General features: G+C 37.2%; 1 protein-coding gene across 1 annotated transcript in view; it reads right to left on the reverse strand.

Moving 5' to 3' along the window:
- Window positions 1-15,603, reverse strand: part of odad2 (outer dynein arm docking complex subunit 2) — an 80,090-nt gene that overhangs the window by 35,001 nt on the left and 29,486 nt on the right. Inside the window, 3 exon segments of the mRNA XM_048171093.1 lie at window positions 8,574-8,718; window positions 10,053-10,193; window positions 14,577-14,797. Of these exon segments, the coding sequence (XP_048027050.1) occupies window positions 8,574-8,718; window positions 10,053-10,193; window positions 14,577-14,797 (507 nt within the window).

Below are 15,603 nucleotides of genomic sequence, written 5' to 3' on the forward strand. Positions count from 1 at the left end.
TGCTAACTAACGTTACCAAATCAGTCGTGATGAGAAACCGCTAAATCACGTAACGTTAGTGTGGACGGATATTAACGAAGTTTATTAGTTTATGTTATTAGTAATCAATAACGTTTTTCCTAGACGACCATTAGGTTTGCTATTGCCTGATTCATGATAATAATCTGTACAATATTACGATCTGAGCACAGTGTTGCTGTTATTAGCTAACTAGTATATATCTAAAAGCTAACACCAGTCTCTTATCGTGTTCCCCACTGGTTCTCCTCACACAACAGCTCAATTTGTCTCTTTTGACCATTGTTCTGTCTAATCCGGGCCTGTCCCTGCTCTCTTGACCACAGAAGAGGCTAATTGTATGGCTGTGGTTTGTTATATGAGTATGAATAAACATTTACAATTTCCTCAGCGTCCAAACTGTCATTGCGATCCATTGTTTTCCTATTGTTTATATTGATCGCGCTCCCTTCAGTTACGTCACTTCTGATTTGGGATTTTTCAGATGCGGAAGTAAAATTTTCTCACAAAAAACGACTCCAGAAGCCTAAGTAGCATATTTATATTTATATAAATTAAAATATCATCACAGTGAGACTTGGTAACCACAGGTAAAACCATACATGGCTACTCACTACCACTGTCAAATTATATTATATTATGATATATTATATAGGTCTATAAAAACACCTAAACACAGGTAAAAACTATACACACTTTCACAAAGAAATGAATTATATATTCCCCTATCCACCTAATAAATATATTGCAATATAAATGGCTATAACAGTTTTCAATATAAATATTCCACATTTCCACAAACCACGGTAATTTACTAGTTTATTCATGGTAAAAGTTTGTGTGTTAGTGTGGTGATTTTGGGATTTATTAGTTATTATCTTCATTCATGGCACGTTTCTCCTGTTTTCCTCATCAGTCTTGTTGGGAATGTTGAGGCTGTTTCATCCGATTTAAAACTAGTTTAATCATCGAGGGATTTGTAGTTTGTAAGCGAGAAGTGTGTGTCGAATTGAAACACTAGATGTCTCACTAGATGTCGCAATGCTGTTTAATAATGGTGACCGGGAATAAACGCAGCTCCTTTAAGCTTTCGTTCCGTTATCCACTGGGCCGTGCTGCGAAGGTCAAAGTAAACTAGTGAAATTCCTGAAAACAGAGCCATTTGTTCTGTATTTGTCGTTACTGACCAAGAAATCACCTCAGATGATTCAGTGACAGAGTGGTCCGAATGAATCCAAAGCTTTTCAGATTGATGTAAGCGCGCTTGGCCAATTCACGGAAAAGAATCGAGACAAAAGAATGATTCATTCACGAATGACTGATATTGCTGGTTCGGTCGACAGAAATATGGGACACACATAACAACTGAAAACGTTTCTCAGGTCAGTCGGAGGAGCGTTCATGGTACAAGCAGTGTGTATATAGCCGTACATCTGCATGCGCCACTGCGGCCACGATATTTAACCAAATTAAGCCGCACCACCAAGAAAAGAGTAGGAGGGAGATTGCCAGATGAATATGATTGGCGGGCGAGATTTGGCCCTTGGGTCGCCAGTTGAAGAGCCGTAGTGTAGTGAAAACTCTTGGCTACAGGATCAAGGCTACAAGAATGTTTTAAGTAACTGAAATGAGCACAAATTTCAGGGCATGTCAAAACATCTCCAGGGCCCAGAAAACACCTTAGACCCCAGAAGGTTAAAACATCTTCAGACAAAAGTTGGAGAGAAAGCCTCACATTCATCTGTGATCAAAGCTAAAAAGGCTAAAAAGCTTGCTTGTAAACATTTTCCTTCAATAAATAGCCATGCCTAGTGGCATTTGAAGTAATTTAACTGTCACAAAAATACAGAAAGAGCTGATAAATTGTAGTTCTGTTTCAGAGCAGGAAAGCAGGTCCCAATGACAGCACAAGCTGCATGTCACCATAAAAACCTATCCTGAGGAAAGAATACTTGAACTATACAGCTCAAAACAGTGCGGAATGAGCCAGCATTCATAAATCCTGCCCATTTCTCAGAAAATTAACAAATTCTCCTGAAGAGCAAAACACAGAAGCACGGTGACACAGAGAATGAAAGCAAAAAGGAAAAAGGAGGAAAAGTCAAACAGAGAGAAAAGATATATAAATAAAACTTAAGAAGAAAACAAAGCTATATTGATGCTCTGGAGAAAATTGAGAGGGCAGAAAGAAAAAAGAAAGAAAGTGTCAGAGTGAATGAGAACAAAGAAGTATTACGAAAAGAGAATGTGAATATTCATTCTGGCACAAGTGTTGTGTATGATATACACATTAGAGTTAATTTATAGAGAAGCTGACTGATGTCTGATCATATTTATTCCCAATTAAGCAGCCAGCTCTCCAGAGCAAGATAAAGACAGCTGTATAAATGATTTACACAGAGAGAAGCCATAGAACCACAAAGCAGAGCCGCCTCGTCTAGATTTAAGAGCAAAGAGATATCACATTTAATGGACAGTATAAACTTGAAGCAAAACAGCATATCCACAGAGTATTTACGAGCACCTTCACTTGCACGCACGCACGCACACATACACACACACACACACACACACACACACACACACACACACACACACACAAACCATTTGTGTAAAAGCAGACGGAATGGGTGATGTTATGCCATCCTTTATGTAAATTTCAATTGCTAACTCTTATGGTTAATGATACCACTTTACTAATAAACTGATGTTACACTAATCACACTACTGTTTTAAAGTCTGGGGTCAGTAAGATTTTTGAAAAAAATCAATACTTTTATTCAGCAAGGATGCATTAATTTGATCAAAAGTGACAGTAAAGACATTCACAAAAAAAAAAAAAATCAAATAAATGCTGTTCTTTTGAACTTTCAATTCATCAAAGAATCCTGAATCACAGTTTCAGCACAAAATCAGAAAGCAGCACAGCTGTTTTCTACACTGATAATAATACGAAATGTTTCTTGAGCACCAAATCAGCATATTAGAATGAATCCTGAAAGATCATGTGACACTGAAGACTGGAGTAAAGATGCTGAGAATTTAGCTTTGCCATCAGAGGAATAGATTACATTTCAAAATATTAAAATTGAAAACAGTTATTTTAAATTGTAATAATATTTCACAATATTGCTGTTTTTTTATATATTAAATAAATGCAGCCTTGGTAAGCATAAGAATCTTCTTTCAAAAACATCCTTACCAATCTTAAGCCTTTGAAAGGTAGTGTATGTTACACTGGCCAAAATAGAGGTATAGAGAGTAGAATAGGTCATGTAATCTCATTATGCTGACCCTAATGAGCCAAACCACTCTATGAAAAATAAAAGCATGTATTAGAATACTGATAATACTATCTTCATCACATGTGGGTGTGCACTTTTTTAAAACATTTTTCAAAAGTAATATGAATTTCTGTAGGGTTAAAGAAATTCAGAAAATTGGACTGAGGACTGAGGTGCATCAGCAGCTTGATCTGACTTCAATTTAGTACTCACTTTGTCCAGTAGATGGAGCAATACCTCATAATGGCCATTTGAGATAACAAGATGTGGACATTACTCTGGTTACAAATAACAACTGTTCTATTATTCTGACAGGAATTTCAATTTCTGCCACTACGCAAATGAAAAACTGTAGCCGTTTAAATTTATTCCATGCTGAGGATCATTTTAAAACATCTAACGTCTTTTATTTGTGGACATTATTACTCCGAAAGTCTTGTATTCTGTGAGAAACACAGAATGAGCCGTTGCAGTGAGAGAGAGATCCAGATTTAGGCTTCATTTCCTGAGCAGACACAGACACTGTGCAAACTAAGTCAAAATGACTCAGTAATAAAAAAATTTAGATAATCACATTGGCAAAAATAGCACACTTTTTCAACATATAAGAGCATTAGGGAACTAGCAATTCACTTCCTTGCAAGCGATTAGCGAGGAGCAGAATGGGGTAATTGGAAGAAGGGACAGTGTGAGAATGTTTCTATGCAACTCTGTTTGGCTGCCATGTTTCTCTAATTCAAGCTAATGAGGCAGTTGGGCAGAATCTAGTGAGACAAACAGCCTGTGGCCACCTCCTCTACACACTGACGCAGTTACAAAGTGTGTCTGTGAATGTGTGAACGTGCAATTATACTCAACGCTCGTTCTCTGACCCATCCAGGCAACAACTGAATAGAGTTTGGTGTGTGTAATGTTTTGCGGTCTAAAGGCATGCACTATTTATTAATATAACACTAACACATCATGAAAGGATGTAGTCACTGGTGCAAACTGCCCTCCGTACATGTGTACAGAAAGGCAAACACGAAGACATGTAAATGTACAGTTCAGGTAATGTAGACTGCAAAAATATCCCTAGATAAACAGCCATTAAAGCACAAGTCCGATCATTCATGCATCACCTTATAGAAGTGTAATCTCCCAGAAATACAAACGCATGTCTATACCCTGGAAAAGAGCAGAAGAAAAGACAGAGGGGAGGAGAAAAACTGAACCTTCACTCCAAAAATAAAACAGATATTTAGTTTGGCACAGACTGTGTTTCGGCTTCTGATGGTAATGACATTATAAGAGCGCTACTGGACAAACCCTCATAAATAAGAACTGTGGTTTCCAGACAGATAGAATGCTGGGAAGGGCACGTTATAAACACATGCTGTCTAGAGTTGAAAACAGCAATGTAACAAACGCATCCCCAAACACCTCACACAAATCAGAAAAGAAAAAAAACAACCTAACTTTTCAAATCCACTTTCCAAACGCTTTCCAAAATCAAACAGGATTTTGTTATCAAGTGCTTTTTTCCTGACGTTTGGTAGAGGATGAGCACCTCCCGTTGGGAAAATCACATTCATTATCCTGTTTTACTGGGCTAAAAATATCTACCTGCGGTTGAACTTTTCTTGGATGTTTTTCTTTACATGATTTATTGCTCACTACACTTAGCCTCCTGCATCCCTGTGTCCTCGTACAAGGACATTATATTTAAGTGAATTTCTCTGACACCATTCATGTCACAGCTTTAAGTCTGGATGTCCTGTAAAGAGCATTCAGGGCTTTTCAGAGATACCAAATGTTTGAAGGTTTCACCAGGACAACAACTTCTCCTTGGTTTTTAAAAAAGGACTTAATGAACATATTTAACATTCTTATATAGATAATATTTTGTAATTATCATTTAAATCTGACTAATCTTCAAATAGTTTGTTATAAATCAACATCTCAGGAAAATGTTATGGGGTTTCTAATCAAAATATCACTTTCTGTTACAAAACAAGGCATTGATTTCATGCATGTCCTCTGTAGAGGACACCAGGACTTAAATCATGTTTATTAGGCATTTAGGAGACAAAACAAACAAGTGAATAGGGAAAGAAATTATATATCAGTATTCCTATGAAATATTAGATAATACTATGAAAATGTTGCCAACTATTACACTTCTTTTTTTTTCCATTACATGCTGCTCTAAGAACACATTAATATAATAATTAGATACAGTGTATAGACACATTGCATTGAATGGGAAAACTCATGTATGGTATATTAGTTAATTCCATTACACCTTTCATAACATAGTTGAAAATCATCTTTAAACAAAGTTTGGTTTTAAAAAAAAAATCCTGAAACCTAAAAAAAAAATCCCATTGTTTTCACCTATACATGTCATTTCATGTAATTTTACTTTTATTTGTAATGACATCTTTTCCCAGGTCTTAGGAGGTTAAGATGATCTTTTTAAAAAAGTGTACAAACTATGTCCTCTGGTGTTTAACATCAGTGCCCTTTTAATCTACAAAAGGCCTATTGCCCTCTTATTATACCATTTACTACAGGCTATTGTAAAAGGAGATGATGTGTCTTTTAATTACCTTATTTTATTCTCACATTAATGTGAAAGATCAATTTTGCAAATTTTGTTTATTGTAAACCCCTTTTTAATGTACTGACAAGGGGTGTCGCAATATACTATATGTATTGACAATAACAGTGATGCTTTAAAAAAAAAGGAAATATTTAAATTGTTTTATACGGAAGAGGATTAGGGCCAAGCAATCATAAAAAAATAAAACCATCTTGAGATTAAAGTTGTTAAATTACGAGAAAAAACTTGTTAAATTTCGAGAAAAAAGTCGAGAAAAAATGTTGAGAATAAACTCGTTAAATTACGAGAAAAAACTCGTTAAATTTCGAGAAAAAAGTCGAGATAAAATGTTGAGAATAAAGTCATTAAATTACAAGAAAAAACTCGTTAAATTACGAGAACAAATTCGTTAAATTATGAGAAAAATGTTGTTAAATTTCGAGAAAAAAGTCGAGATAAAATGTTGAGAATAAACTCGTTAAATTATGAGAATAAAGTCATTAAATTATGAGAAAAATGTCGTTAAATTATGAGAACAAATTCGTAATTTAACGAATTTGTTCTCGTAATTTAATGACTTTTTTCTCATAATTTAATGACTTTATTCTCAACATTTTATCTCGACTTTTTTCTCGAAATTTAACGAGTTTTTTCTTGTAATTTAATTAGTTTATTCTCAACATTTTATCTCGACTTTTTTCTCGAAATTTAAAGTTTTTTCTCGAAATTTAAGTTTATTTTCATAATTTAACGAGTTTATTCTCAACATTTTATTGACTTTTTTCTCGAAATGTAACGACTTTTTTCTCTAAATTTAACGACTTTTTTCTCGTAATTTAACGAGTTTATTCTCAACATTTTATCTCAACTTTTTTCTCGAAATTTAACGAGTTTATTCTCAACATTTTATCTCAACTTTAATCTCGAGATGGTTTTTTTTATTATTGCTTGGCCCTAATCCTCTTCCGTAGTTTTAATACCCATATGTAATTTTAATAATCCAGCACCAGTAACCGGTTGACACTCCAGTATAGTAGGTTGCTGCCAACCATCATAAAACAGAAAAAGAAAATGACAACGCAGTGTGTAGCTGCTACTAAGAACAAAATCTTGTCGTCGGAGTGACAGTAAGCGAACATTCTACTCACACCAAAGACAAGAAAAAAGTAGCTTAACAGACAATGTGTCCAAATATGCCACTCCTATACAATATAGTATGCAAAAAAACAGTACGCAAAAGAGTAGTTATCCAAATCATAGTATTTGAAAAACAGTAGGTGAAAAGTACCCAGTGACCTACTACTGCTGCTAAATTCTGGACTGCGCATTTGATTGACACTTACTACCCATGAAGCCACGGGAAAGTTTGAATGGCATGAAGGATGCAACTGATGCTGGTGTCATTGACAGTGACAACATGGCGGATGTAGAATGTCTGATTCATTCATACTACCCATATTCATGCTATATAGAACATACATTTTTTAACGGTCGTAAGGCAAACCAAATATGCCAACTAGACAGTAGGGGTGGGACAAAATATTGATAGGGAAATATATCGTTGTCCTTCTCCATGTGATACGAGAATCGATACGTTGGCCCAAATATCGATATTTTAATTAATAAAATAAGGTGCTCTAAATAGATTTCCCTGCTCCCAGCGTCACTACTTTATGGCTTCTCGAGGTGGTGCTCAACACATGAATGAGGGAAATCTGAACAAGTTAACTAGCCTAAGAAAAAGTTAACCGTTTTAAAGTTTTTATCCCGTTTTTAATGGGATGGCGGAGAGTAAAATAGTGAGTAAAATAATAGATGCCCCAGCCACGTTTAAGTCCAAAGTGTGGAAAACCTGCACTTAACCTTTTCATGGGCATTTTGTTTTCATAGTTAGACAGATATTGTGATGCATCATTATAGGATTGTATCGTGATATTATCGATATCGTGAGCCATGTATCGTATTTTGAGGTACCCTGTGATTCCCACCCCTACTAGACAGTATGTGATTTTGGACAGATCATTTTGCAGTACTGTAAGTTCTTTTTCTATGAATTTGTACAGTTATGATTACAAACTCTTTTTCCGTCTCCCTACACTCATATATTCAGTGATTCTTTTTTTTCTTTGTGAAAACACAAATTAAAGTTAAAGATGAATTTGACTGATAGCATTATTTGGTAACACTTTACAATAAGGTTCATTAGTTAACATGAACTAATAATGAACTGCACTTCATTAATCTTTGTTAATGTTAATTTCAGTTAATTTCAGCATGCACTGTGAACTAACATGAACAAACAATGAACAACTGTATTTTCATTAACAACTGTATTTTCATTAACAACTGTATTTTCATTAACAACTGCATTTTCATTTCATTTCATTTAACATTAACGAAGATGAGTAAATACAGTAACAAATGTATTGCTCATGGTTAGTTCATGTTAGTTAATACATTAACTAATGTTTAACTAATGAACCTTATTGTAAAGTTTTATCCCATTATTTTTTAGATAATATTGTGATCATTTGTGATAAATTAACATTTCCATAGATATCGCAATAGTATTTTTACAGTGAATTCTTTTGCCCGTGATAATCGTGTAGTGAAAATCTGAGATCATGACGGCTCTAGTATCGATGCATGTTGGTGTGTGCATTTCTACAAGTGAATGTGTTTTTTACCTTTAAGTATTTGACTAGCTTCTGGATCTGCCAGTATTCGGAGGGCAGGTCGGTGGCGGCCTCCGCACGTCTTTCGGGCTGTTCCTCATCTTCCTCATCGTCTGATGAACTCTCGCTGAAGTCATCAGCTCCTCCTGGGGTTTTACTGTGCACACACACACATATGCGCCTATTAGACGTATTAATATTCAAGCTGGCCAACAATTTTATGTCTCTCAGACACACACTGTGAGAAGTACTCTCCCACAGAATTTTCTCAGGATAGAAATGAGACCTATCCATACATAACAGGACATTATAGAAAAAGCCCTTTCTCTAATAAATAGAGCTTAATACATCAAATCGAAGGAGAGTCGGAGCAGGTGCAAGCCAAACCACACAGCCCATTCTCTCAAAAGCTCTGGTAAAATCTCTCTGAATCCAATGTGGAATGAATTATTGCTCTCTGAAAGGCCTCATGCTCAAACCCTTGGACAAAACGGCCATCAAACTCAGGGGTGTATTTGAAGTGTCATCTTAAGCCATGGCATCAAATTAAACGGCAGGGGATTGAGAGACCAGAGATGGAGCAACAGAGAGAGAGGAAGACTGGAGTGGTCATCAGTGCATTTCTGAACTCTTTCATCGCGAGCTTATACACGCACGCACAAACGCAGATGGCCGTTAAAGCGGATCAGGCTACTGAAATGAATGTATCGGGAAACGAGTCATGAAACTCGGTACACAAGGAGAAGAGGCCAGAGGGACTCAGATATGTTTTCCAGGGGATAACTGTATTGCCGGACAGCAGCGTACTCATCTCTTTCGGTGCTAGTCACTTACTGGAAGTGTGGAATGTGTTTTTGCAATGCAAAAGATTGTAAGTGTGCTGGCTTAGTGTGATATACATTACATTACTGATTTGTTTGTGTACCATGAACACATCCAAATGATCTACAGAATGCTACACTGTTTTTGTGTGCATCACTGATTTAAAACGTCAGGAAAAAGAGAAACTGCGGCTGCACCCGGAGCTCCTTACAGGCAGGACTGTGTACTCTGGCAGTGGATGTTATAGGGACAGCTGGAGTTTTCACTCACCATCGCCAAACAGACAGAGAGGAGTCAGGAGAAGGAACAGGGTTATCAGTGGCTCAGGCACAGGCCGGTTATTACAGACCGCTACTCCCAGTAGCACCAGAGGACCGTTCTGTGTGCACACCGACCTGAACGGCTGCTTCATCCGTGTCTTATTAAAGGCTATAAAATGAATACTTATCCACAGCTGAAATAATTTGCCCTGAAAGTGAGTCTTTATTTCCAATTCAGTGATTGGATACGTTTTTTATATTTGGCCAGGAGAATAAAGAGTTATTCAATTATGCGTGTTCCTGGGAGAGGGTTTTTCAGATCCTATTGCAATGGTTAGGTTTTTACCTCAGAGGAAATACCACATGTACAATGAAAAAGCTATTTCTGTGGACTGAGATTGTGGCATACATTTTTTGAGAAGAGTGGCAGCCTGGCAGAGACGATCCAGAAAAATTTGACTTTTTTTTGTTCTCTGATGCGGGTGACTTTGTGCCATATTCCAAAATCCTCTTGCTTTCTCTGCTTTTTCTGGCCCTCTCCTCTGTTTCCCTGGAAAAACAAAAACAACAACAATCAGACACTTATTAACACATGTATATACACTTTAAAGCCATGAAATCAAAATTCGGTAACACTTTACAATAAGGATCATTAGTTAAACATTAAAGGTGCCCAAGAATGCTTTTTCACAAGATGTAATATAAGTCTAAGGTGTCCCCTGAATGTGTCCGTGAAGTTTCAGCTCAAAATACCCCATAGATTTTTTTTTATTAATTTTTTTAACTGCCTATTTTGGGGCACCATTAACAATGCACTGATTTACACTCGGCGCCACCCCCTTAAATCGCGTGCTCCCTGCCACACGAGCTGTCGACTATATTACAGCGCATTTACAAAGTTCACACAGCTAATATAACCCTCAAATGGATCTTTACAAGATGTTCGTCATGCATGCTGTATGCATGCTTCGAATTATGTGAGTAAAGTATTTATTTGGATGTTAACGTTTTATTATGAGTGAATTTGAGGCTGTCCTCCGTGGCTAACGGCTAATGCTACACTGTTGGAGAGATTTATAAAGAATGAAGTTGTGTTTATGCATTATACAGACTGCAAGTGTTTAAAAAATGAAAATAGCGACGGCTCTTGTCTCTGTGAATACAGTAAGAAATGATGGTAACTTTAACCTCATTTAACAGTACATTAGAAACATGCTAACGAAACATTTAGAAAGACAATTTACAAATATCAGTAAAAATATCATGCTATCATGGATTATGTCAGTTATTATTGCTCCATCTGCCATTTTTCACTGTTATTCTTGCTTACCTAGTCTGATGATTCGGCTGTGTGCAGCTCCAGACGTTAATACTGGCTTGTGTTAGGGTTAGGGTTAGGGTTAGGGTTAGGGTTACTAACATTAGGGTTATTGAACATGGGCTGGCATTATGCAAATATTGTGGGCGTACACCCCGACTGTTACGTAACAGTCTGTGTTATGTTGAGATTCGCCTGTTCTTCGGAAGTCGTTTAAACAAATGAGATTTATATAAGGAGGAGGAAACAATGGGGTTTGAGACTCACTGTATGTCTTTTCCATGTACTGAACTCCTGTTATTCAACTATGCCAAGGTAAATTCAATTTTTGAATCTAGGGCACCTTTAATGTAACTAACATGAACTAACCATAAGTAATACCAAAGACTATAAAATAACACAAGACGTGTCACTCGTATTGTTTTGAATGGGAGAAAGTGTAACGCGCAATATGGCGGAATAGGTCCCGCCTTCTAAATAAGAGCCAATCACCGACTGGTAAAGTCATCGCGTCACTTCAGCGGCCGCTAGAATCACCGGTTTCTATAGAAACAGTCAGATGCGAGCCTCCGAAGAGACGCGCATTTAGGTCTGCGCATGCACATTAGCTTGATCCAACCTGAAAAATACAGTTTTTTTGTCATGATTCGAGCGTTTAGAAACTAAGTTTATGAGCCAGTTGTTAGATTTCATTGGTGATTTCAAATATGAAATTTAATCGTAAGATTGGCGAACAGTTTTGGAGAATTTGATGTTTCCCCATTCAGAGAGATTGCATGATGCCCAGGATGCCCGAGAGGCGTTTCAAAGATGGCCGCCGAGTGAAATGACTTGTCTTAAAGGGACTTTGGTAATACATTTGTTACTGTATTTACTAATCTTCGTTAATGTTAGTTAATGAAAATACAGTTGTTCATTGTTCATGTTAGTTCACAGTGCATTAACTAATGTTAACAAGATTTTAATAATGTATTAGTACATTTAAAATAAAAAGATTAATAAATGCTGTATAAGTGCAGTTCATTATTAATTCACGTTAACTAATGTAGTCAACTAATGTTAACTAATGACTTATTGTAAAGTGTTACCTAAAATTCTTATACACTATATTGCCAAAAGTTTTGGGACGCCTGCCTTCATGTGCACATGAACTTTAATGACATCCCATTCTTAATCCGTAGGGTTTAATATGGGGTTCGCCCACCCTTTGCAGCTATAACAGCTTCAACTCTTCTGGGAAGGCTTTCCACAAGGTTTAGGCTTTCCAGTGTGTTTATGGGAATTTTTGACCATTCTTCTAGACGCACATTTGTGAGAGCTCACAGTCTCCGCTCTAATTCATCCCAAAGGTGTTCTATCGGGTTGAGGTCAGGACTCTGTGCAGGCCAGTCAAGTTCCTCCACACCAAACTCACTCATCCATGTCTTTACGGACCTTGCTTTGTGCAACGGTGCGCAGTCATGTTGGAACAGGAAGGGGCCATCCCCAAACTGTTCCCATAAAGTTGGGAGCATGAAATTGTCCAAAATGTCTTATGCTGAAGCATTAAGAGTTCCTGGTAACACTTTATTTTACAGTGCCGTAGTTACACGTTACTACATGTACTTACTATAGTAATAACAGTAAAGTATGCATAATTACAAGTAACTAACCCTAAACCAAACCCTAACCCTAACTGTAACTCTATAGTAAGTACATGTATTTAATTTATAGTACCCAGTACTTATTTCAGTAATTACAATGTAACTACGGCACTGTAAAATAAAGTGTAGCCGAGTTCCTTTCACTGGAAATAAGGGGCCAAGCCCAACCCCTGAAAAACAACCCCACACCATAATCCCCCCTCTACCAAACTTTACACTTGGCACAATGCAGTCAGCCAAGTACCATTCTCCTGGCAACCACCAAACCCAGACTCGTCCATCTTGCCAGACAGAGAAGCGTGATGCGTCACTCCAGAGAACACATCTCCACTGCTCTAGAGTCCAGTGGCGGCATGCTTTACACCACTGCATCCAATGCTTTGCAATTGCACTTGGTGATTTAAGGCTTGAATGCAGCTGCTCGGCTATGGAAATCCATTCCATGAAGCTCTCTATGCACTGTTCTTGAGCTAAACTGAAGGTCACACGAAGTCTGGAGGTCTGTAGCTACTGACTCTGCAGAAAGTTGGCGACTTCTGTGCACTGTGCGCTTCAGCATGCGCTGACCCCACTCTTTGATTTTATGTGGCCTACCACTTCGTGGCTGAGTTGCTGTTGTTCCCAATTGCTTCCACTTTGTTATGATACCACTAACAGTTGAACTGTGGAATATTTAGTAGTGAGGAAATTTCACTGGACTTATTGCACAGGTGGCAACCTATCACAGGTACCATGCTTGAATTCACTGAGCTCCTGAGAGCAACCCATTCTTTCACAAATGTTTGTAGAAGCAGTCTGCATGCCTAGGTGCTTGATTTTATACACCTGTGGCCATGGAAGTGATTGGAACACCTGAATTCAATGATTTAGAAGGGTGTCCCAATACTTTTGGCAATATAGTGTATTTGTATGGAATATCGCAGTGTTTAATATTCATTATTAATGAATCCAATCTATCTAACCAATTCTAGATGGACAAAATCAAGTCCCACCCTACATTCTTTTCTCATTTGAGAAGTTGATATACATGACATTAGAAAAAAAAAAGAATCACAATCTCTGTTTCATGTCGACTTTGTTTCAGATCTATTTTTTCTTTTCTTTTTTCTTTCTTCTTATTTATTTATTTATTTATTTGTTGTTGTTGTTTTGCCCTCAATGATTTTAATTGTTTTTGAGGCACAAAACTGCACAAAGTCCAAAAAATTTCAGGTTACTTTTGTAATTTTAAATTCACATTATGAGGTTGCTTTGTATGTCTAGTCTGATGTTTTATTTTTACTACATAAGTATTGCAATAGGACTATGTGAATGTCCCAAATATGTTTTTAAAAAAGCCACTTCGACTTTCAGATTAACTGCATCCTTTGTTGCATTTTCTTGGCCCTTAATTGTTTTCTATACATTTTCTCTCCCATCATGTAATATGTTAGTTTCAGTCTTCTGTAGCTCTCTAGTGGGTATCTAGCACTGTGACAGCTTACAGAGAAACCTTAGATCATCTGAATGCAAATTTGGTTGTTTCACTGCTAAAGGCAGAACACTGAAGTAAATTTTCACATCTGGGAAACTCTTATTTCTCCAAAACAAAAGATTATTGTTTTGGAAATCTTAGATGTCTGTTCAGAGGACGCTTACCAGTAACAAGTGTTGAAACAGCCAAAAAAGCTGATTTGTCTGCTAGATCAATCAAAGGAGGAAGAATGTCTGAGTGATCAACTCTATCCAGCTGACTGTCACTAATAATTCAACTTCTCCAATTAAAACTCACAGTAGAAGAGCGACTAATATAATAAGACATATAACCATCTCTTAAAGTCTGAATGAGTGCTGAACTTTGTATCTGTACAGTACATAGACAAGCCCACATGCACTCCAGCAAACATCAGCCAGCCCAGAGTCAGTGGCCTCTGATGTTCATGCTGTGATGGCTTTTTTGGGTCACCACAGAAGGTTTGGAATTATCACTTACTCATAAGGGGACACGAGTCCAAGGTTCTTCCATTTCAAAGATGGTTCTAATTTCTTCTTCCTACCGCCCGGCTTGTTCCGCGCAAACTGTTGTCTCGCCTTCTGAAGCACATTCTTTTCCTCATGGTCGTAAGACTTCAGGGTTTGGCCTGTTTCCTCTGCATCAACCGTTTCCACATGTAGGATCTTTTCAGTGGATGGCACATCTTGAATGGCAGAGTCCTGTAGAAGAGAATGAATAAAAATTAAACTAGATAGTAAGGAAAAGGCACCAAAAATACAGACTTGGGGAGTTAAAAGAGTTCTTCTCAAGCATTTTTTGTTCTTCATTAATGTACTCTTAGCTTAGCAAAACATATTTTCCATTCTACATCTGACATAAGAAAGAGACGTATAAAAACTAAATCCCACTTATGAATTTGTATCCCTGAACATTTATATAATACAGCCTTTTCTCCACAGTCCACTGCCAGAAAAACAATCCTGCCTTTGAGTTATGAGAATAAATGACAAAAATAGAAACATATTTCCAAAGTTTCTTATGCATGTTAATTGCCTATACAATATGAGAAGTTTATTGTTTCTGTACATTCCTGAATTGCAGGCTGGCAGTTTGGCACACACTGAGTGAAGTCTTTGTGGCAAAGTAACGCAACAATGATTTTCTGAAATTGTGAAGGACTCTATCTTTCTCTCTCTCACTTCGTTATTACTTCTGTGAGAAGCTCAACAGTAGACATATGAATGGTTAATAGGCAGGGAAAAACCCACAGGCACCTGCTATGCCCCACCATCAGCCCTTAATTGGTTCCATCTTTTAGAGAGATGCACAGAGCAGGAGTGAGAAACATAAATAGCGAGAGGAACAGAAGAGTATGAAAGAGGAAGAGTTCATAAAGAGTACACAAGGGAAAAAGCTTTTAATACGGCACAAGGGATTCACTGTGGATCCAGCTGGGCAAAGCACACTTTGTGCCTTTCATGAGCTTGTTTGGCCAAAATAAGGGCAAAGTTAAGAACAGCCAAAG

Source organism: Megalobrama amblycephala, linkage group LG20 (assembly GCF_018812025.1).
Source record: "Megalobrama amblycephala isolate DHTTF-2021 linkage group LG20, ASM1881202v1, whole genome shotgun sequence".
Classification (NCBI taxonomy): Eukaryota; Metazoa; Chordata; class Actinopteri; order Cypriniformes; family Xenocyprididae; genus Megalobrama; species Megalobrama amblycephala.